We start from the raw sequence: 22,372 nt of genomic DNA, 5'->3' as shown, positions 1-22,372 counted from the left end.
TGCAAAGCTTTGAAATATGTCTAACTCATATGGTTAAATAAGTACTCAGGACTGATTTATACGAATTGGTTGCAAATTCAAGAACATATATGCGTTGGGCGTACCCATGTCAGAGGCGAAAACAATGAACATAATCTTCTAATCCATGTTGTTAACACATGATTGTCCTGAAATATTTTTAACTGCCAAAGAGAGAGGCAACAGATAGACGACAACTCTGAATCCTGATTAGTTTTATGTTTAGCATCCTGGTATAATTCAGTCAAATCTAAAACATACCAGTTTAGAATTCTGAAATGTATTTTGTCCATAATTTTTGTTAGAGATGGAAAGAATGTAATTTACGACATCTTACGTATTTTACCATAATTGTATTACAGTAGAATTAGAAAATATAATCCCATTTTTATCTAGTACAATTACATTTACACAAAACTTCTATTGGTGAAATAAACTATTCTGTATCATGCATAGGACTTTTACCTTGAAATTCACATAATAATAAGAATGCTGATAATCTCTTGGTTAAGGTATCAGGTTTTCTGGAAAGCATACAGGAGTTACTAATTCCAGTGTCGTTATTTGTTACACAGTTGACTCAGTCACAATGTGGGATTAGCATAATTTCCTTCTTGATTAATTTGATTAGTTGTGAGAGAGCACAGTTTCCAGAGCCATTGATAGTATGTGTCAAGGATTCTGGAAGCATGTTTGTACTTTCATTTAATAACTAGTGCATTTACACACCTATGCCTTAATCCAGCCCTTCCATGCATCAGAAGGGCTGGTGACATGGGCAGAGGGCTCAGTGATAGGGCACTGCAGAGCAGTGTACATGGCAGTCGGGTAGGGAGGATGTGGTGGTACGATGGATCACCCCCCCAAGTATTAAGTATTAAGTTCAGAGCAAATTAATTTTTAAAAATTGAAAGTTTTCCAGAATTCTTGGATTAAGCACCAGATTTTCATTTCAGTAATGAAATGTACATCTTTCATTGTATATTTCATAATCATTTTTTCAGTTTTCAGTTTTTTTGTAAGGATCATTTAAATAATGAGCAATTAATAATTTGCAGAATTGTTGTGACTCGAGATGCAATTCTTTGATGTATTTGGGAATAGAGAAGTTTTAAGATCTACCCATTAAGCTAGTACATTATATGTGCCAGTACTAGATTTCCATGGTAAAAGTTATTTTTTAAAAACACTTGTGAAAAGTGACCATAATTTTTGTGTTCGCTGTAGGAGGATGGTTCTAGTTATGTTGAGCTTATACATGTTTACTCAGAAGTAATTCTAAGTCGCTGCAGTGGTATTTACTCCCTAATAAATGGGGTTGCAATTACATAAATCCTAATTCTGCAGCAAATTTAAAAGGGAAAGTGTTGTCTTTAATAGTCAGTGATTCACAATTCTAGATGGCACTGCAATCCTTAATACATTTACCCAATGCAGAGACTCCTTATGTGTACACTCCTTATGTGTACAAAGGACTCCTTATGTGTACAAAGGACTAATATGGACCCCAGCTGCAAACACAGCTCTATTCTGAAATTACAGAAGTGAAGTAGGAGCTTCTCTTCTTTTTCTGGAGAAGTGAAAGTCAAACATGCTCATTTGGACACCCCTCTATCATGCATACTGTAGAGAGCTCTTCAATCACCATTTGATTTAAGTGAAACTAATTTTACCAAAGACCTGACTTTATTGTGCTATTCTTGACTTTATTCATTATTTTATTATTTACTAAATTTCTGAACCACCTTTCATCTGAAGAACACAGGGCGGTTTACAACCTCATCTGCCTGTGGTTTTTAAACATTATAATTAATTTATTTGAAAAAAAAGGATTGTGACAATTTAAGTTTAAGAAGTGTGGTGTTTCTACCAACTAATTAATTTATCAGATGTCCAAACCTCATTAATGGACTTTAGGGACAGTACTTTGGGAAAAGAGGGGGTTTCTCCTATAACTGTAGTTTTAAATGGTATTGGTAAGAGAGGAAAATACTGGCTTCTTTGTGTCTTTCTGAAAACCAGTGTTTTGCCTAAATTTGTTTCCAAAAGTCTAAAAGTTTGTTATGATTTCACATTAAGGACAGGAAATGGTAATACTAGTTTTGTCTAACTGAATAGTTATTTTTAGCATTTCCCCCCTATTTCTTAATAATTGCTAGCCTGGGACAATATTTGAGCTTCAACTCTAGTTAGTTTTGCATTTATTTAACTTTGACAGCTACTATGTAAGTTGCAGTTCTTGTGTGAGATTTTATACACGCCCACACCCACCCACCCACCCCTAGTTGTTGGTCTCTTAATTCTGATTTTTAAAGTGTATTGGCAGTTGTTTAAAATATTTTGAAGTAAATGGCTGAATATTTCCTGTTTAGCCAAATCACAGACATTTGTTTTTCTTTATTTGGAATACTATATGATTCTAAAAATAATTAAGGCTTACTTAGTTTTAAAAATTGAAAATACAATGCACAAGAATCCAAACTTTCTAACAACCTTTCTTTGAGGCACTGACAGTTGTCATTCTGGGTAAAAAGAATATTCTAATGTCTAATCTTAGGTAACACTGCCCTCAGAGGGCCAAGGTAAGTAAATTCAGTTTTTATAACAAATATTTTTTGGCTGGGGAACTCCTTTTAAAGTTGATTCATTTGAAATCCTGTTTGTTTATTCATCTTATATTTGTTATATATCTTTCATGTAGTTTTCATTTGTTTTATTTCCTCTATTTTGCTGTATTCTTTTATGTCTGGTTCTAAAGGGCATCTGTGTATTTATACTTGGCTTATAAAGGCATAACCTAGTTTGAAATTAAGCAATCCTGTCTACTTGGTTTCTCCCCAACACGGGCTGCTTAGTAAATTGATAAAGCATTTCAAACAGTTTTTTTTGGGGGGGAGGGGCATTGTGTGTATATATGAGAGAGAGAGAGGAGAGAGAAATCTCACGTTTGTCTATTCAGCAGCTGTTGCTCCCTTTTAGGAAGTCTAATGCAGAATTCTAGTGTATTAACTCTACATGTGAATTAGGTATATTTTTCGTGTGTGATTTTTCTGTTAGGATGACTTTTCCTCTACTGTTATCCATATGGGTAAAAGTTCTCCTTCCAGTTATGCTATCCTAATTTAGTTGAAACATGTGAACACATCTTCTTACTAGAAGTGTTATATTCAGGGACATATATTTTCCAGGTTAAACAACGCTGCCCAGGCTTGTGCCTCAAGGAGGTAACTTTAGTGCTGCTATTACAGCGGTTTGACTTCAGCTCCAGAGGTGCACTTATTGACTCTTGAGACAGGCAGACGCCAACAGCTTTTCTTAAATGATCTAGGCCAGGCATAGGAGCCAATTCCTGGGTCTGAGGGGTCTCCAGCCCTCCCAATAAAATATTTGAGGGGGCTGGGCCCCCCAAAATTGATGGGCTTTGCCATTCAAATGGTGTGTGCGCACTGCATCATATGATCGATTATGTGGGGCAGGTCTTACCTGACCCCCAATATTTTATTGAAGTTGGCACCCCTGGGGCCAGGGATGGGAACCTGTGACCCTCCAGATGTTAATTCACTGGGGGGGGGGATTTCCTGCTACCAGGGCTTGTGTTTCTGTTAACACCCTAGTTGACCTCTGAATTGGAGAAATGATAGGGGCAGATGCACTTTCTTTTGGCAGAACTTAGGCTCCTTGGTTTTCTGAAGGGGAAACAAATTGATTGGGTAGACACTTCTATCAACAGAGAATGAAAATTAAAGACCAACCTGACTAAAAATGAGGTAGACCTCATTTTAGGGCGTCCTCTGTGGTAATGACGGTGAAGAAATTACACTTCTCTGCCACTGTTGCATTGACACAGTTTTACCATTTGGAATATTCTGCTTGCTGAGAGGATTGTTACATAACATTTATTATTATTTATTATAATAGCCCCAAAGATAGTTAGGAGAATCCCTCAGCAGCGACCAGTTTGCCATAACACTTTGATGATAAAACCATGTGTATCCATTCTAGCTTAGACTCTGTATATAAGAGCAGCATCTATGACTGTGGCTCCAGTGTGTGTTTGTCCTATTTTTATGTATTGTACTGCTTGTTCAGCCTGAGAATATGGACAAGTTGCTTGGAAGACTGTGTTCCAGACCAATATCCATTATGACTGTTTAAGAACACTAGAAGGGGACTGGGCATGCGGGTGATGGAAAATGTGCATGTTTCCCTGGTTGAGAGCTGTATTCCAACTAGAGATGTGAAACCCAGGGATTAGGTATAAATATTTCCTCCAAGTCTGTTCCTGCCCCGGCGGTTAAAATGTTAAAGACACCCCTATGATGTCTAAAAACTATGAAACAGATGACTTATAAGTAAGACAGTATAGATAATTGCAATTCCTGTATACTGAGGACAAGCAATCCTTGAATTGTAAGCTGAAAAACTTCTCAAATGCAAGAGCAAGCTGTATTTCTACCTGTTATTATCACACGAGAAAGAAGAAGGGATCAACACCTTCTTTGCTTTTGAAAGGGTAGAGAAATTTGTTTCAATCTAGGAAGGAGGAGAATCAGGAACTGAAACTGATACCACTAGCTCAGAAAATAAGGCTGATTAAATTTCACGTATATTCATTGATTTCCCCAGTTCTTTTTCTCAGTTCATTTTAGGGAAATAAGTGCTGTATGTCTGCTTGACACTTGATTTTTCTTGATTTTTCTAATGTTGATTGTTTCTTCTGTTTTTATTGTTTTTTTGCCTGCTCCTCATAAATTGGCCAAAGAGGTCCCTTACCATTCAGTAGCTTGTAGCTCCATTTGTGAAATGTTTCTTAAAGAAAATTCATTTTGCAATTATTTTCTGAATAAACTGCATTTTAAGTATACAACATAGTTTTTATGGCAAACCAAGTTATCCATGATACATTTTATGTTCCAAAAATAATAAAATGACCTTCAATCTGTAAATGGTTATATATTTTCCCATTCCCTTCCCCCAGATTTCTTATTTTTATAAAACCACCCCCTCAAGGGAAAAACAGTTTTCCCCATGGCTTCAAGATTTCTTGAAATTTTTACATCACTGTTTCCAGCTTCATTGAAGAAAATAAGTTGTAAGAACTTAACTATAAAAAGCCTCCTTCAAGCCAACCACCCTTGATAATTCTTGGCTAGTGTAACTTACTCTTTTAGAATAAGATGTTGAAGCAAGTGGTGACAGCTCCAGGCTTTCTTGGTTGACACTATTTAGATCAGCACAGCCCAACATTTCATACCAAGTGGGCTGCAAGAGTACTTTGGCATGAAACAATGCTTTGTTGTGTGGCATGGGGGGGCAGAATTTGACTCCCCCATCCCTTGTGCTACCTTCCCAAAATCAACTAAGTGAGGGGCTGGGATTTGGGAAGGAGCTGCAAGGCTCTGGCAGGGTCCTAGAGCTCCCCACCTCATGTCTGAGCCCTCATGTTTCCTTCCCAAAGCCCAGCACCTCGCTTACCTGGCTTTGGGAGGGCAACACAAGGGCTGTGGGGGTGGGATCAAATGTTGAGGACTGCTCAAAAGGCACTGAGTGCCGTATATGGCCATTGGGCTGTGCGTTGGATCAGCTTGATTAATATACGTTCCTATCTTGGTCCTAGTTTCGAGGGTGAAACTGCCTTTGTCATATTTTACTCATTTCGTTCTGTTGGACCTTTCAGCAACTCAGTACCATCAACCATAGCATGCTTCTGAGGCATCTGGCTGTTTGCCTCTTTTCAGCCCCTGTGTGCCCCCAGAATCTCTGACGATCTTCTGTAGCAAATTTTGTGGTTGCGTGGGTGACTACAGGAGGGGAGGAGTGGAAATGGAAGCCTTGTTAGATTTCACCTTAAATGAGCAAAAATGAAACAACAAATTATCCACTTAGCACAGCAGCATTCTTTTTATAGTAATCTATGTTTTCATTTGGGGATGGCACTGTGGGTTAAACCACAGAGCCTAGGACTTGCCGATCAGAAGGTTGCAGTTCGAATCCTGCGACGGGGTGAGCTCCCGTTGCTCGGTCCCTGCTCCTGCGAACCTAGCAGTTCGAAAGCACGTCAAAGTGCAAGTAGATAAATAGGTACTGCTCTGGCGGGAAGGTAAGTGGCGTTTCCATGCACTGCTCTGGTTCGCCAGAAGTGGCTTAGTCATGCTGGCCTCATGACCCGGAAGTTCCCTCGGCCAATAAAGCGAGATGAGCGCCGCAACCCCAGAGTCAGGCATGACTGGACCTAATGGTCAGGGGTACCTTTACCTTTACCTCTTATGTTTTCATTTTAAAGTCATTCTTGCCCCCTGAAATAAATGGGGTTGAAAGATCCATAGCTTTGGCCAGATGTACTCAGACGTTAAACTTAATGACCTATTTTTTCCCAATTTAATTTAACATTATGAAAGAGAGAAAGAGCATCAGTTAAGCATGTACTTAACCCTTCCACTGGGAAAAAAATGGAAACAAATGAATTTTGAAGTTTCTCCTGAATCCACAGCTGCAGCCTTGTTTGGACCTTCCTGTGCTATAATTTCTAAGAAGAATAAGTTGAAATGTCTGTGATACAACATGAATTAGTTTAATCCTATTTTAAGCAATGCTCTGTAGTAGCTTTAAATAGCTTGACCGATATATAAATGATGTGAATTACTCAGTTTTCTCCAGTGCAGTGTACAAAATTAGAGACCTCTTCCTTAATTATAAGGAGTATGTTTCTGAAACCGAAAAGGCGTAAATGTAAGCAAAATAATAATTTAGCTTACATTTAACACAGCAGGAAGTTGGATAGAAAATAATACTCTAAAGCAAAACTACTGCTATCTTAACTACTCCAGAGTTGCACTTGATTAAATTATCACAAAGTGTTTCCCTCTGTTTTACTCTATGGATTACTGATCCACTCAATTTAGCTTTTCAAATGTGAATATTTGACCTTGCCTTTTGTGTTATATACTAGGGTGTGGAAATGTCACCTTACATATGTGGTTATTTCTATCACTCTTGTCTTTCATATGAAACCAAAGGTAAACACATCTTAATATTATAAGAACTAAAATTGTTGCAGAGAGCATTTAGCAAAATTCAGACTTACCTCATTTATTAATTATCTCATTTATTAATTGATAGAGTTCTTAGTTTGGTAAGTCAGATTGCAACAGACACTCAAAAAAGTCTCTCACAATATCCTTGCTGATGAAATAGTAAATGTGGGCTGAATTACACTACTACCATGTCTGTCCACAACTATTTGAACAAATGGATTCAATGAGGATATAGAGGGGATGCTTATCAAATCTGCAGATAACACAAAACTCAGAGGACTAGTAAACTGAATAGATGACAAAATCAAGATTGAAAACTATCTTAACAGGTTGGTTACTTGGTTGAAAACAAGATAAATTAAATTCCTATATTTAGGTTCAAAAAAATCAAAGGATACATACAGGATTAAAGAGATCTGTTTGACAGGATCTAAAACTCTTAGCTGATGACAACATGAATATAAACCAGCAATGCAGTGCACTTGCTAATCATAAGCTCTAATAACTGAAGCACAGAGTCACGATTGCTAGTTGTAATGTTGTTGTTGTTTAGTCGTTTAGTCGTGTCCGACTCTTCGTGACCCCATGGATGAGAGCATGTCAGGCACTCCTGTCTTCCACTGCCTCCCGCAGTTTAGTCAAACTCATGCTGGTAGTTTTGAGAACACTATCCAGCCATCTCGTCCTCTGTCGCCCCCTTCTCCTTGTGCCCTCAATCTTTCCCAACATCAGGGTCTTTTCCAGGGAGTCTTCTCTTCTCATGAGGTGGCCAAAGTATTGGAGTCTCAGCTTCAGGATCTGTCCTTCCAGTGAGCACTCAGGGCTGATTTCCTTAAGAATGGATAGGTTTGATCTTCTTGCAGTCCATGGGACTCTCAGGAGTCTCCTCCAGCACCATAATTCAAAAGCATCAATTCTTCGGTGATCAGCCTTCTTTATGGTCCAGCTCTCACTTCCATACATCACTACTGGGAAAACCATAGCTTTAGCTATACGGACCTTTGTTGGCAAGGTGATGTCTCTGCTAGTTGTAATACTTCCCTTTATTCTGAACTGGTTCGGCCACTTCAGAATACAGTGTCCTGTTCTGGGCAGCACATTTTAAGGACATTGACAAATTGAAGCATGTATAGATGAGGGTGACCAGGATGGTGAAGCATGTATAAAGCAATACTTGCAACAGATAGTTGAAAGATCTAGGTATGTTTATCCTGAAGAGGTGAAAATTAAGGGAAAGCATGATAACAGTCTTCAAATATCTTAGCAGCTGTCACACAGAAGATAGTGTAGACATGTTCTTGCATTGAATGTATCATCTAGTTGGCCCTGAGAAAACCCTGCCTATTTTAAACCCTCTGGGAGTGAAGCAGTCTTATCTCAACTGTACCGAGGTTTGGGGAAAAACCAGGACAGATTCCAGCTGTTTTTAATCTTCTTCAAGCTGCAGCACCAACAAACCTTTGTGGGAAATGGTGTTGGGCATTCTCCTTGCCTGAAGGCAAACACTCTCTCCTAGACATTTGTGAATGTCCAGTCAAAGGAATGCACACATGAACATATTATCAAAAGACCCAACACAAAAGCACAGTTGAATCAAATAAGCTGTTGCCAGAGAAACATTTTTTAATTCAAGCAGGGACAAATGTCATGCTTTCAATGTCTATTTTCTTTTTACCGTAACTATGAGGTACATCAAAATTGTTCAAAATAGGAGCCAGGGTGGTAGAGAAGTTAGATTCAAAATGGTGGTTCATGGGCAGAGCTAGTGCTCAACATACAGTGGCACACCATCCACCTTCCTTTCAGGTGGACCTAACAACAGTCTGCTTCTTTTTTGGGGTCATAATTGAATCTGGCCTAATTTGAAGCAAAAACATCCCACTTCCTCCCCTGCCCCATCCAAATGAAACGACTCCACTTCATTTTTTTCCTTCTACTTCTAGGACTGGGTAAGTCAATTGCTATACACCATGACCTGTATATACTGGGAAGACTCTGCATATAAGATAGTAAAGGTCACTGTTTCTAACAGGCTAATTTTGAGGAGGGAGAAAGAATTATTGTGGCTATTGGGAGTCAGAAACTGCTGTCAATCTACTCTGACTCATCCAGTGAACTACAAGTAAATGAAAAGCTGTCTTCTGCCTATTCTGTTTGAATGAATGAATCCCGTTTGAATGAATGAATATCCAAACAGTATTTTTTTTTAAAAAAACTTAAAAGTAGAATTAAACAAGCTAGGTTTGCAAGCTTTTTATCAACCTGTGCTACTGTGCACTTAACAACAGTTAGATCTGCAGGGATTCACAGAAGAGGATGTTTAGGTACATTCTTGAAAAGGTTTCACTTACTAATGTCTGTAAATCTAACTATTGTTAAGCAAACAGGATGAGACCCATCCAGTTTTTTTCTGATCATTTGGCAACGCTACAATGAATATTTCAAGATATACGTTCATATTAATCCTTGAATTAATCTTTTCTTATATAGGTGAATATATAAAAAACTGGAGGCCAAGATACTTCCTATTGAAGACAGATGGCTCTTTCATAGGCTATAAGGAAAAGCCGCAAGATGTGGATCTACCATATCCTCTTAACAACTTTTCAGTAGCAAGTGAGTATCTTCAGTAACCACTCAAATTTTATTTTAATGGATCACCAAACTCACAGTACATTGAAAAACTTTGGAAAGGCATAGGTTTTAGTGTTGTCTTTTAAATATCCTTTTGGTTTGGATAGAAATTTGAAATATTCCCCCCCCCCCAGTCCAGCTCCTGTATGAAGTTTCATACACAAAATAGTTATTAGATCCCCTAACTCTGGTAACTGGAAACATCTGCTGAAACCTGTATATTTTATATAGGATTGCTATGTATAATAATAATAATAATAATAATAATAATAATAATAATAATAATATATTCCCCACCCATCTGGCTGAGTATCCCCAGCCACTCTGGGTGGCTCCCAATCAAATATTAAAAACAGTACAGCATTAAATATTAAAAACTTCCCTAAACAGGGAAAACTGCAAAACTCACATACATATCTACATAAGGAAGTTAAGTGGAGCCTTCTCCAGATTTAAAAATAAGTTTTTAATAGAAATGCAATATGATGTTCCAAGCAAATCTAAAAAAAGATGAAATACATAAGTTGCTTTGCTAAGATGGTGTAATGTTTGCATCACAGTGTTGCAATTCACATTAATATTTCTTGGTTTACCAAAAATAAGGATCCATTCATTCTGTTTCCTAGGAAAATGTTGATGTTAAGTCATTAATCATAGTAATTTTAACAGTGAAATTATTTTAATCTGTTTGAAGGCTCATAATAGAAAAGTTTTCTGGGGGGAAAGAACATCAATAGTTTAGTATATCAGAAATGCTACTTTACAATTGCAATTTATCAGCAGTTTCAGTGCCCTAAAATCTTGATTGGATGTGGTGGCATTGAGTGTTATGAATGAATGAATGAATGAATGAATGAATGAATGAATAGTGAATGGTAGGGTTGCCATATTTCAAACAGTGGAGCTCTTTTTGGCAAAGTTGTCTAGTATATGGTAGATATGGATCTAGACAACACATTACTTAAAAAGCTACATCCTTTGATGCATAAGCACTTAATCCTGAGTAGAATGGATTGTGGTGCTGGATGATCAAGATGTTATGATGTTGTACTGAATCCCGAATTTTCGGACACCACCTTGTAGTGGGTGGTGGATCTTTTTGAACTCCTACAAGTATGATTTGTGATGACCCTGTTTGTTGTGGGCTGCTGTACCCTCAGTCCTTGGGGGGTGGATGCAATTTCATGCCATCATGTAGGGAACACTCTTCTAAGTGTATAGTTTGGCATATTCTTAAGCTTCCAGTTCAAAGGCAATATTTGGGGAATGTCACACACCTCTCATTTTATTTATTTTGATTACAAGTCAAGTAAACCTCCAAAATGACAAGATAAAAAAGTCACACCCATGAACTTTATAAAATCAAAAAATTTCCACACCCATGCACTTTTCTCAAAAGAATCCACACAGAACATAACGTCAGTAAAAATAATGTTAATATTCCATGCACACAAAACTGAAAGAATATGGTCATATCAGTCCCCATTAATCATGCAGTAATGTTTCAGAAACTTAGTAGATTTTGCAAATGAGAATTTTTATATGTGCTGCTCTTAATTTGAAAGGGACGCAGGTGGCGCTGTGGGTTAAACCACAGAGCCTAGGACTTGCTGATCAGAAGGTTGGCAGTTTGAATTCCCGCGACGGGGTGAGCGCCTGTTGCTCGGTCCCTGCTCCTGCCAACCTAGCAGTTCAAATGCACGTCAAAGTGCAAGTAGATAAATAGGTACCACTCCAGCGGGAAGGTAAACGACGTTTCCGTACGCTGTTCTGGTTTTCCAGAAGCGGCTTAGTCATGCTGGCCACATGACCCGGAAGCCGTACGCCAGCTCCCTCAGCCAATAAAGCGAGATGAGCGCCGCAACCCCAGAGTCGGTCACAACTGGACCTAATGGTCAGAGGTCCCTTTACCTTTACCTTTACCTAATTTGAAACTCACTATAATTCGTAACCTATATTGCAAAATAAAACAATATATATGTACTAGGCCAGTCACAATACCTAATAGTGGAAATAATAGCTTCCAGTGAGCCATGAGGAAGCATAACTATATTGCTATTATTATTTATTTTTATTGCTTCTATTTAACGTGTGTTAGCATGTTAATACAGTATGTTTTGTAGTTTAAAACCTATAGCAAATCATATACCAATATAGCTGTGTTTGCTGACACTTCCTCAGCTACAAAACTATATAATTCTGCCCTTTTTTATCTGTGGAAACTTTAGAAGCTAGTGCATATATTGTGTCTCCTCCTAAAGAGCTTAGAAGGATTCTGACAGGATTTAGAATTTTCTAAAAATACTCACCTGCTTGTGTATTTAAGTGTTTTATTGTTGTAAACACCCTGGGTTTTCTTCTGAGAGCAGAAATGCAGTGTATAAATGACTTGTTAAAAATGTCCAAGGAATCAGCAGGAGGGGGCCTTGGAAAATGAGTGCAAGCAAAGGTTCTTTGGGTTGAGCAAGCATACAAGTTGCACTTCCCTTGCAGTTGTAGACAATACTTCTGGGACTTAAGCTGCTCTGTAGAATTGCTCATTAAGATGAAGATTACTTCAAATATTTATCATGGATTGACATCCACATAGAATGCCTAAAATTGTTGAACTGGACGTATGCATTTAGTAAGCTTCACTTAGGCCAGAGCTACACATTACATGAAATGTGTGGTAGCTGCCAAATGCAGCAACCACATGTTTAATTTCCCCCTCCATAGCATCTTGAGGTGTGCTTCTTTGATCCCACTGAACATTCTTGGCTGCTGCTGTCAGGGAAATGAGCATTTCCATGATGTCAAGACCTAGGTAAGTTACCTTCATAATTACAGAGGGAGTGAAGGTAATTTACCATACGGTAGCCTTTTGGCAGAAGCTGACAAATGTAATGTGTAGTTTTGGCCTCAGGAGAGCATCATATTGTATATATGTTGGTTCTTGAAATGGACTGTTCTTAACCATGTTGAGAAATGTTAATAAAAAACTCTTTAAATTATTAAATGTCCTTAATGGAGGACATTAAATGTCCTTAATGGGAAAAACTATGCTGGAGGTTAAATAGTTAAACATTTAACAATTCAAACTTTAAACTTTTAATAATTTCTGAACAGATGATATGTTTTTTTGGTAGCTTTTTTTTGGAACTGGCAGGTTTTAGGCCGTCTAATTGGCTTCCCAGCTTTACAGAGTAATTACAGCTTCAAGCAAACTTTGTCATCTGTGGTTCAGAATGGTGTAAGATAAACAAAATGTTTTGATATACAGCTTGTAGTTAAGAGCTGTTCAGGAGAGTTTAACATAACCGTGTCATTTAGAGACTAGTGCAGTTTTTGTTTCAAGCCAATAGTTGCAATATTACAATATTTTTGAGTGTGCCAGACATTTTAGGGATGTGGTAAGGAAAATCACTGGCATTTTTACACATAATTCTAAACCATGGTTTAGTGCTACATGCATGAGCCTCTCCTCCTTTGGCATGGTCACAATAGATTAGAAGCTTTTGCTTTAAAACTGTCCAGAGCCCTTTTTGTGTCCAAATTTAGGAAACTCTGGATATTTTAAAGTATAATTTAGCCAGGCCAGGCTCAAACTTGTGTTTTTAGTTCTAAAGTGTGGGTGGAGATATGCCATAGCAAGATGGGAGATGGGAGCACACAAGCATAAACCTCATTTTTTTGGTGCTAAATTATGGTTTAATGTTACATCTAAGACAAAACAGTTGTTTCATGTTATAGAAATGATCCCAGTGGTTCAGAAAACCTTCAAAATAATGTTCACCATCCTGGCCATGGAACAGAAAAAGGGGAAACTTTTTCACACTTGGAATATTTTGCTAATATCATATTCCTATTTATTATTGTGACAGTGTTTGATCACTCCAGTTATTAAATTCTTAAAACTCTTATGACTGCAATTGTCTTGAATAATGCTTAGTATGAAAGCTGTAAAATAATGATCCACATTTCTTGGTTGTAGATAACTATCATGCTGGGCCTTCCTGTTTTTATTGGCTTGCTCATCTTTTTCAGTGATACTCTAGAGTTCCAACTGTTTTTTAATTGAGATTCATCTTTTTATTTACATTTGTTTATGTATAGCAGCAAACTTGAAGAGGAGATGATTGCAGTGTTCACTTGGTAGTGACCCAGCAATGGCTTGAACATTCTGAGCCAGTACCGATCGCCAGATTAATACATTTTGTACATTTCATTATTTTCCAACATTCTTTTTCTATAGGTCCATACAGATTTCATTTGTTTATAAAGAATATTATAATAGTCCATCATAGCTTTGTTTATTTAAGGGGAAGACATCTAGCTCAAAGATGGAGCCCCATGCTTTGGATGCATAAGAGTTCGGGTTCAAACATTATTAAGCATGATTATCATAATCAAAAGCTTGGGAGAAGAGATACATCTTAACTTGGTGCTGAAAATATGCTAATGTCAGCGCAAGACAGCTGTTGCTGGGAAGAGTATCCCATAGATGAAGGGCCTCTACTGAAAAATGCCCTTTCCCTTATTGCTACTCTCCAAAGCTCTCTGATAGGGGACATCAGGAGAAGGGCTTAAGATGATAAACTTTGTGAGTTTTAACATGCATGTATGTGAAAATTTGATCATTCTATTTATCCGTAGAGCAATACAAAGTAATGGAGTGGTTTTATTTATTTATTTATTTATTTGATACATGTCACCTTCAACATAGATTTATGCTCCATGGGTGGCTAACAGAGTAGTGAGAAACAAAATGTACATTTAAAAAAACAACAACAATGCATACAAACTAATGCAGCAAATTAAAACAGCAACAGCTGGTAAACTCAAACTAATACAGCAAATTAAAACAGCAACAGCTGGTAAAATCAAACTAATACAGCAAATTAAAACAGCAACAGCTGATAAACTCAAACTGTTCTAAGTTAAATAATGCTTATGATAGCAGTGCTTAGAAGCCTGGAACAACACAAATGTTTTTGTCTGGTACATAAATGACAGTAATGAGATCTCTAGGTGGGCATCCTTGGAAAGGGCATTCCAAAGGTTATGAGCCACCACAGAAAAGACTCTCCAGTTGCTACCTTCCACGCTGTAGGGACATGCAGAGAAAGACTTGGGATGATCTAAATGGATGAGCAGATTGAAGAAGGAAGTGCAACAGGTATCTGGGTCCTAAGCCATGTAGAATTTCAGAGGTTAAGAGTAGCATTTTGAATTGAGCTCTGAAATTCACCGGCATCATTAAAGTTGTTTCACTACAACCAACCTAGCAGGGACCTCACCTGTTTTCCAAGATGTTTATAGTCAGAGGCTATGAGTTTACATCTGCAAGAGATTACATCCCTTGGCTACAGCTCACCAGGCCCTGTAGATTTGAATTAATTTAAAGTTCCCTTACTACCGCTTTTCCTAGCATGGGCTGCAGCTCCCTCCTTGCATCATTAATTCTAGTAATGCAGCCTTAAGTACTAATGTGTAATAATGTGTTGGATTGATAGAAAAAGTATATGCACTTGGAACATATCCCCATATCCCCAAACTAGTTCATATCCCCATATTATAAAAAGCAGCATCTTAAAAATGTTTCTCCACCCCCCTCCACAGAATGCCAGCTAATGAAAACAGAGAGACCAAAACCAAACACATTTATTATCCGATGTCTTCAATGGACCACTGTGATAGAAAGGACATTTCATGTAGATACACCAGAAGAACGGTAAGAAATGAATGAAAGTGTTTCTTGTTATATAGGCAAACTTCTATAAGGAAAAGATTTGCTGCAACTCCTAGTTTTGTGTGACACTTTCAGACTTTGTGTGCCTTTCTTTCAAAAGATGTGAATAAGTATACACAAAATATTTCTAATTCACGGATAGCAACTTTAATGTTTTTATAACATTTTAGTTGGCTTTATAATATTTCAGTCTTGTGTATTATTAATACATAGTTAGTTTATTTAATTAAAAAGGTGTGTTTTACCCTATAAGTATAAAGTATCAACATACAGGAAGAAATAGTAGTTGATTGCAAGTTTGCAATTTATTGTAATAATGTATTGTAATTATTAATGTTGAGTTCTGCTGTATTTTGCATTGTCAATTGGGTTCTGGTAACCACTGGTTGCTAAATTGCATATTGATTTGTGTTTCCTTTCATTATTCTCTACATTTAACTTTATCCCTAACTTTATCGGTGTATTCATAAATTTAATGTATTCTAATTGTTCTTATACCTTGATTCTAAATATATTAGTCAGAAGAAAAATTCCAGTACCATCAATTAATTGACACACTTTCCAAGGTCCCTGTACTACTTAGAGCAAATACTGATTCTCCTAGTTATTTCACTTCCTCTGTTAAGTGAATATAGTTGCCTGTCCAAGCATGAAACAGGGTGATTCGCTTCAGTAGTATTCACTAGGAAATAGCTGACCCAGCTTGACAAAGCATGAAAAACCTATGTTTTTTGTACTATGCTACTACCTTACAGTATCAGCCAGTGATTTCCTCAGCAAGAGTGCTGTGGAAGGGTATTATGGCGTGTGCCTATGAAAACTTATCCAATGCTCTATGCCCAGAGTGGGGAAGAAGCATTGATCCCACCCCTCTCTACCAGCTACTGAGCAGGGGTATCTTAAGGAGGAGGGAATAAAGCTGTTTTTGGGTGTATTATTGTTTTTGTTTGTTATGGTATGTGTTTCTGTGGTTTTATATTATAAACCACACTGTGATCTTCAGATGAGGGGCAGTATAGAAATTTAATCAATACTAATAATTTTTATATAAACTATATAGTATCAGGATATTTTAGGTCTGGTTTTTTAATTTCAGGAAAGCTTTTGGGTAAAGAGCATGCCTTTAAAGGATATTGTAGATCATTTGTCCTGAGCACAAAGCTCCAACATAGCTTAAAAGATTGGACAGGATACACAGACATTTGCAATACCATTCAATTCTTATGAAATAGTCTTTTGCTGTAGATCTTTGAATATGTGGTATTTGGTCCAGTTGATTCCTTACATCTGCTGTTAAGCATGTAGCTCTCTCATGGGCACAGCTTTCTGATCATGGGAAATCTGCCTATGGAAAGTCAGCACAAAAGGAAATACCTGAGCACAGGGTGCAATGTATACTGGAAAGGCAAATGCAGTAGGTGATTTGATTGCCCTCCATTTTTTCTATATTTTCTATATGTATGTATTGCCTCATGTCCCCTTTAGTTGTATATTTATGAAATGTATTTATTAATAAAACTGACTTATTTTTGATAGGGAAGAATGGACAGAAGCCATCCAAGCAGTAGCAGACAGGCTTCAGAGGCAAGAAGAAGAAAGAATGAACTGTAGTCCAACCTCACAGATTGATAATATAGGAGAGGAGGAGATGGATGCTTCCACAACCCACCATAAAAGGAAGGTAATTGGAGATTCCTTCCTACATTTTAAAAGTGTGATCTTACTGCATTGGCATATTTCAGCTTGTAATTTATGGTGAGCTCAGTTCACCAGTAATTTTGTGAATTTCATTATAATAAATTTGGAATGCTCAAATTCCAGAAATTCTAATGGCAGCATTGTGCTTAACTCCTTCTAAATTGCCATTCCATATCAGACACAATGACAAATGATGCTTTGTTCATGATATTGTCATTCTTGTTATTGTAACTGTTAAAATAAATTTAAAGATCTGTATGTCTGGCAACTAAAAATACGCTATCTTTGCATAAATTATTACTTCTTCAAACAGAGAACTGTACTGTTAAAATATATTGTATTGATTCTGAAAAGGATTGCCATTTCAGTGGATTGACCCTCACCTTCCGACCCTGTGACCAAGGAGCCTCCAAGACTGCTGTAGTCAGTTTCAGTGTTTCCCCACAAAAGGCCACAAGCCCATGGTTTCCTGGCTAGTTGAGAGCTCTTAGCTGTTTGGCAATGGTCACATGGCATCCCTGAGCTATCTTGGGCACAGCTGCCTGTGCTAAGGACAGTCTCATCAGTGCAGCACTGTAACATTTGTGGATCATTTCCATAGACTACACTTGGCATATTTTGGACTTTGCTGTAACTGTAGGGTCTTGACTGTGGGGTGTTCGTAAATTGTATCATACTGCAAGTGCAATATTATATTTAGAGCTGATATGAAATGTTTTGCTACAGATGTTGAAATGTGACAGCTAGCTGAAAACTTGCCAAACAATACAAACTGCAGATGGAAAACAATTTTCAGAAGCCAGAATGTAATCAGTGTCAAATATACTTCTTTTAAGACCAATAAATACTGTTTCAGGTGTTACTAACACAAAGCCTTTAATGTAGGTTGTCTTAATATTCAGCAGGTATTAATAGTAGACAACAAAGAAATTTTTAAAATCATATGATTTTATGTCACCATTCAAAATATCTTCCCATCCAGCTTATACTATGTAAAAACAATTTAAAACCATATTAAATCTCAAACTATATGCTAGTAATAATAGCAGTGGTGAAACCTTTCAAATCTTTTAATTCATTTCCATCCTAATAAAAATTCTGCCTCTTAGGCACCTTTACTAAAATCAGTAATGAGTAAAAACATTTTAGTGCCTTCCTTAATGATAGTAAGGAAGGGGCTGATTGTATCTGTCAAGACGAGGAATTATTCAGAGTTAATTCAGGTCTGTATTATATTAAAGAATAATATTGCTTGTACAGTGGTACCCCGCTAGACGAAACGCGCAAGACGAAAGGGCTTTCCGATATTTTTTCCACTTCGCAAGATGAATTTTTCTATGGGGTTGTCTTGCAAAACGAAAAATTTTTCGGGGTCTTCCATTTTTTCCCCCTTTTCTGAAAGCCGCTAAGCCGCTTATCTGCAAATTGCCGCTTATCCGCTAAGCCGCTAAAAGCCGCTAAGCCGCTTATCTGTCAATTACCGCTTATCAGCTGATCCGCTGATAGCGGTGCTCCGCAAGACGAAAATCCCTGCAAGACGAAGACACCCGCAAAACGTATTAATTTCGTCTTGCGGGGCACCACTGTATTTTCTTTGACTTTTTAACCTCCCAAACCCCTTTATTATTATTTCTTATTTATTAAATCTATATACCGCCCTATACCCACAGGTCTCAGGGCAATTCACAGGATAACATGAAAGCAAACATTTACTGGTAACACTTTTATTATTATTATTAATTGATACGCTGGACAACTTGACTAAAGTGATTTTAGTTGTTCATACTATATCATAGTATATTTAGGGGTTTCCAGTGTGGTGTGCCCACCAGTACCTCCTATGGCACTTGCAAAAGGTGTTGATAAATATCCCCTCAAAACCCCACAATTCTGCAAGACTGTTAGCTTTTCCTGTTCAGTTCCTGTTTGCACTGACTCAGCCTCTCCATTGAGCATACCCCCTTAAATGTGCCTATATTTTGTTGGATACCAGGCTTGAACATCTATTCTCCCATCCATTTTAATATCTTAATATCATTGATTGTTGTACATAGTTAATGTTATACATTAGCTTTGTCACATATTTCTATGTCTAAGACCAGTGATTTTTGTAGCAGATGGTACTCTTATGTGAAGAACATAATCAGATTATGAAACAAAGAAAGACAAGTGCTCTGTTCCAAGGAATAAATCTGTACAGGAAACAAAGTATTTATTTAACTTAAATAAAAAAAATTTTTATCATCATTAATCTGATTTTACTTCAAAGCTTTTCCTTTAAAACGCGTTTTTAAGTATCAAGAATTCCCCCCCCCTGATTCTTTTGCCTATTGTGGCATCAAATAGTGCATAGGAGATCAGGTGGTTCTGCCATGCTTGTGGCATTGGAGCAAAGAGACAAGCCACCCCTGAACCATGTGTGAGTCCACCAACAGCTGTTGGTTCTATTGTGTTTGCATTTGCATTATAATTTTGGTACAATGGAGGCATGTAGACAGGGTGCTGTATTTCAGTGGGCATTATTACTAACTCAAGTCCATTGATTTCAGTGGGTCTACCCTGAGTATGGACGCGGGTGGCGCTGTGGTCTAAATCACTGAGCCTAGGGCTTGCCGTTCAGAAAGTCGGTGGTTCAAATCCCCGCGACAGGGTGAGCTCCTGTTGTTCGGTCCCAGCTCCTGCCCACCTAGCAGTTCAAAAGTGCAAGTAGATAAATAGGTACCGCTCCGGCGGGAAGGTAAACGGCGTTTCCGTGTCCTGCTCTGGTTCACCGGAAGCGGCTTAGTCATGCTGGCCACATGACCCAGAAGCTGTCTGCGGACAAACGCCAGCTCCCTCAGCCTATAGCGAAAGATGAGCGCGCAACCCCAGAATCATCCACGACTGGACCTAATGGTCAGGGGCACCTTTACCTTTCACCCTGAGTATAGCTTAGTGAGACCCATGTTATTGAGAAATCAATTACATGGTAGTGATAAATGATGATAGAAGTTGCAGTCCAATAACTTCTGTAGGGCACCATCTTGGGTTCCCTTGCCCTAGGCTGTTCAGCTGCTTGGAAAATTTCTGAGCCCTACTGATGAGAGCTCTTTAGCTGCAGGAAAAATAAACAAAGAGATGAACTTTGGATTTACTTTCCAAAAGCCCACAGGGACAGAACTTAACAAAACCCTACGAAGCATCCATAGAATACAAGGGGTAGCTTTAACTAGTATGCGTTCTTAATGTGTGTTTTAGTAAGATATTTCTCTTTAAAGAAAAAAAGTCAATTAAACTTGAGGATATATATTCGGAAACGAAATAGTGGATAGCTGTCTGTTTAGGGTTCTTTGTGGGCATACAAAATTCCTGACACTCTAGGTGGCACTGTTGCACTATAGCAGATCAAAAGAGTTTGTTACACCTGGCATTCCAGTTTCTAAGGTTACAAACAATAGTTAACTTTCAAATATTTGGAAAGCTATCATTTATGCCCAACCTATAACTAAAATTTCCCAAGTTCCACCCAAGATGGTCAGGTGCAAAAAAGGACAGGCTCCTACAACTTGGTTTTGAAGAAAAGGTGATTTGAGCTCACGACAAGCTACAACTTGCTGAAATTCCCTCTTCATTACAAATATTAAAGATTCAGTAACACTGTTCTCTTTCCCGCCTAGCCACCAACAAGGAAACATATTTTATTTTTTTTAAAAAATGTTTATTAAATTTTCAACAATATAACAAAAGTAAACAATCACACAAAAACAACAAACACAAAAGAGAAAAGAAAAAAGACAAAACATTACATAAAAATAAAATACACTTCATTAATGTATCTTTCTTTAACTTAGTTCTTTGACTTCCTCTCACCTCCCTTTTTTGTATTCTGCTTCAATTGATATTTTAGCAAATCCTTTCCATCTTTCCAAAATTTTTACATATGTATAACATACTTTCCTTAACCTTACTGACTTTAAATTCTTAACTTATAGGTACATAACTTTTTCACAAACTTCTGCTTAAACCTGTGGATAACTATCCACCATTATCCAAATTCTCTTACAACCTATTTTACTTTAAAATGGTCTTTAAACTTTATAACACTTTATAACTTTGTAGCACATTTCAATAAAAATTTTAATTTTCCATACCTCTCCCCACAACTCCTCCCCTGGACTCAAAAAAGAAAAAAAAAATGCCAATCCTTTCCATCAATGGCTTCAGGCTCATTAATCCGGAAACTTAATGTCAGAAGCTCTTAGGTCTCCCCTAAACCCTTTCCGGCGGTTTTGTTCATCCTCTTTAATTTTCAGGAACCCATCTTTGTGGGGTCCCATTCTCACGCAATAGCTGCAGCATTTGAGCCCTTCAGCCCAATTTTCAAATTTGTATTTTAAGAGATCTTTCCAAAAGTATTTCCCAGTGCATCTAAATCTGCTAGGCCCAACCCCTTCATACATTTCCAAACACATATCCATCTTCCAACAATCCAAAGATCCCTGCATAATGACATCCTTCCATCCTTTCAGTTCAAACTGAGGGCCAACCATTACAGTCTGGCCTGTACCACAGTCCATCGTATATGGTCTTAACTTATGGTCCACAAACAAATTTGATTTATAGTCCTCAGTTGAGTTAAAATTTCCCTCTTCTTCTTGCCCCGACTTTTCCTCCAGCTCCAATTCTTCTTCTTCTTCTTCCAGCTTTTCTTTTGACACCGGTTCTGATGACAAAATCAATTCCTGGAATTCCACTTTCCTGTGGAGCTCCTCCAACAAAAAGTTTGTTCTTAACAATGCATTCAGCATTGCTTCTGAGATCTGCATTTTAAGTATTTGAAGGTCAAACTGTAAATTCCAGACTTGTTTATCTGCAACTAGCAATTGTTCATGCCACAGTTTCAAATTCCCCCCTAGAGGGATACAGTTTTTCAACAGTAACAATCTAGGAAACTTCTCAGCTTCTAAATATGAAGACATAACATAGTTGCATTCGCCATTTTTAAATCAGAAGGGTAAAGGGAATTAAGTATATTTCCATTAATTGTCAAAAGTCCACCTGTCAAAATTTTTTAAGAATAATTCCTTAACATCAAGCAGCTCATTCCCAGGTTTGAGCTGTAAGGTTCCCGATCTCAAAACTTTATCAAGTTCAAAGTCTCCCCCTTCTTCTTCGGAAAAAAAAGGGGGGTAGTTTCTTCAAAACAGTGGATATTTAGATCTTCAGATCAAAGTTTCAAAGATTTTAGCCTGTAGTCTCTTTGCTTTATTTACAAAGC

At 37.6% G+C, this 22,372-nt stretch overlaps 1 protein-coding gene across 7 annotated transcripts in view; it reads left to right on the top strand.

Moving 5' to 3' along the window:
• AKT3 (AKT serine/threonine kinase 3) overlaps window positions 1-22,372 on the top strand; it is a 104,215-nt gene that overhangs the window by 45,661 nt on the left and 36,182 nt on the right. For 6 of the 7 annotated variants that reach the window (XR_008329627.1, XM_053382677.1, XM_053382679.1 and 3 more), the window contains exons 3-5: window positions 9,543-9,668; window positions 15,288-15,399; window positions 16,954-17,098. Coding sequence is in view for 6 of the 7 variants with exons in the window: in XM_053382677.1 (XP_053238652.1) it covers window positions 9,543-9,668; window positions 15,288-15,399; window positions 16,954-17,098 (383 nt within the window). In the remaining variant the exon portion in view is untranslated. Of the gene's footprint in view, window positions 1-9,542; window positions 9,669-15,287; window positions 15,400-16,953; window positions 17,099-22,372 lie in introns of those variants that run through there. The other variant, XM_053382683.1, reaches the window with a different exon arrangement.

Source organism: Podarcis raffonei, chromosome 3 (genome assembly GCF_027172205.1).
Source record: "Podarcis raffonei isolate rPodRaf1 chromosome 3, rPodRaf1.pri, whole genome shotgun sequence".
NCBI lineage: Eukaryota > Metazoa > Chordata > Lepidosauria > Squamata > Lacertidae > Podarcis > Podarcis raffonei.
The sequence above is the reverse complement of the archived record's forward strand: the minus strand, read 5'-3'. Positions and strand labels throughout refer to the sequence as shown.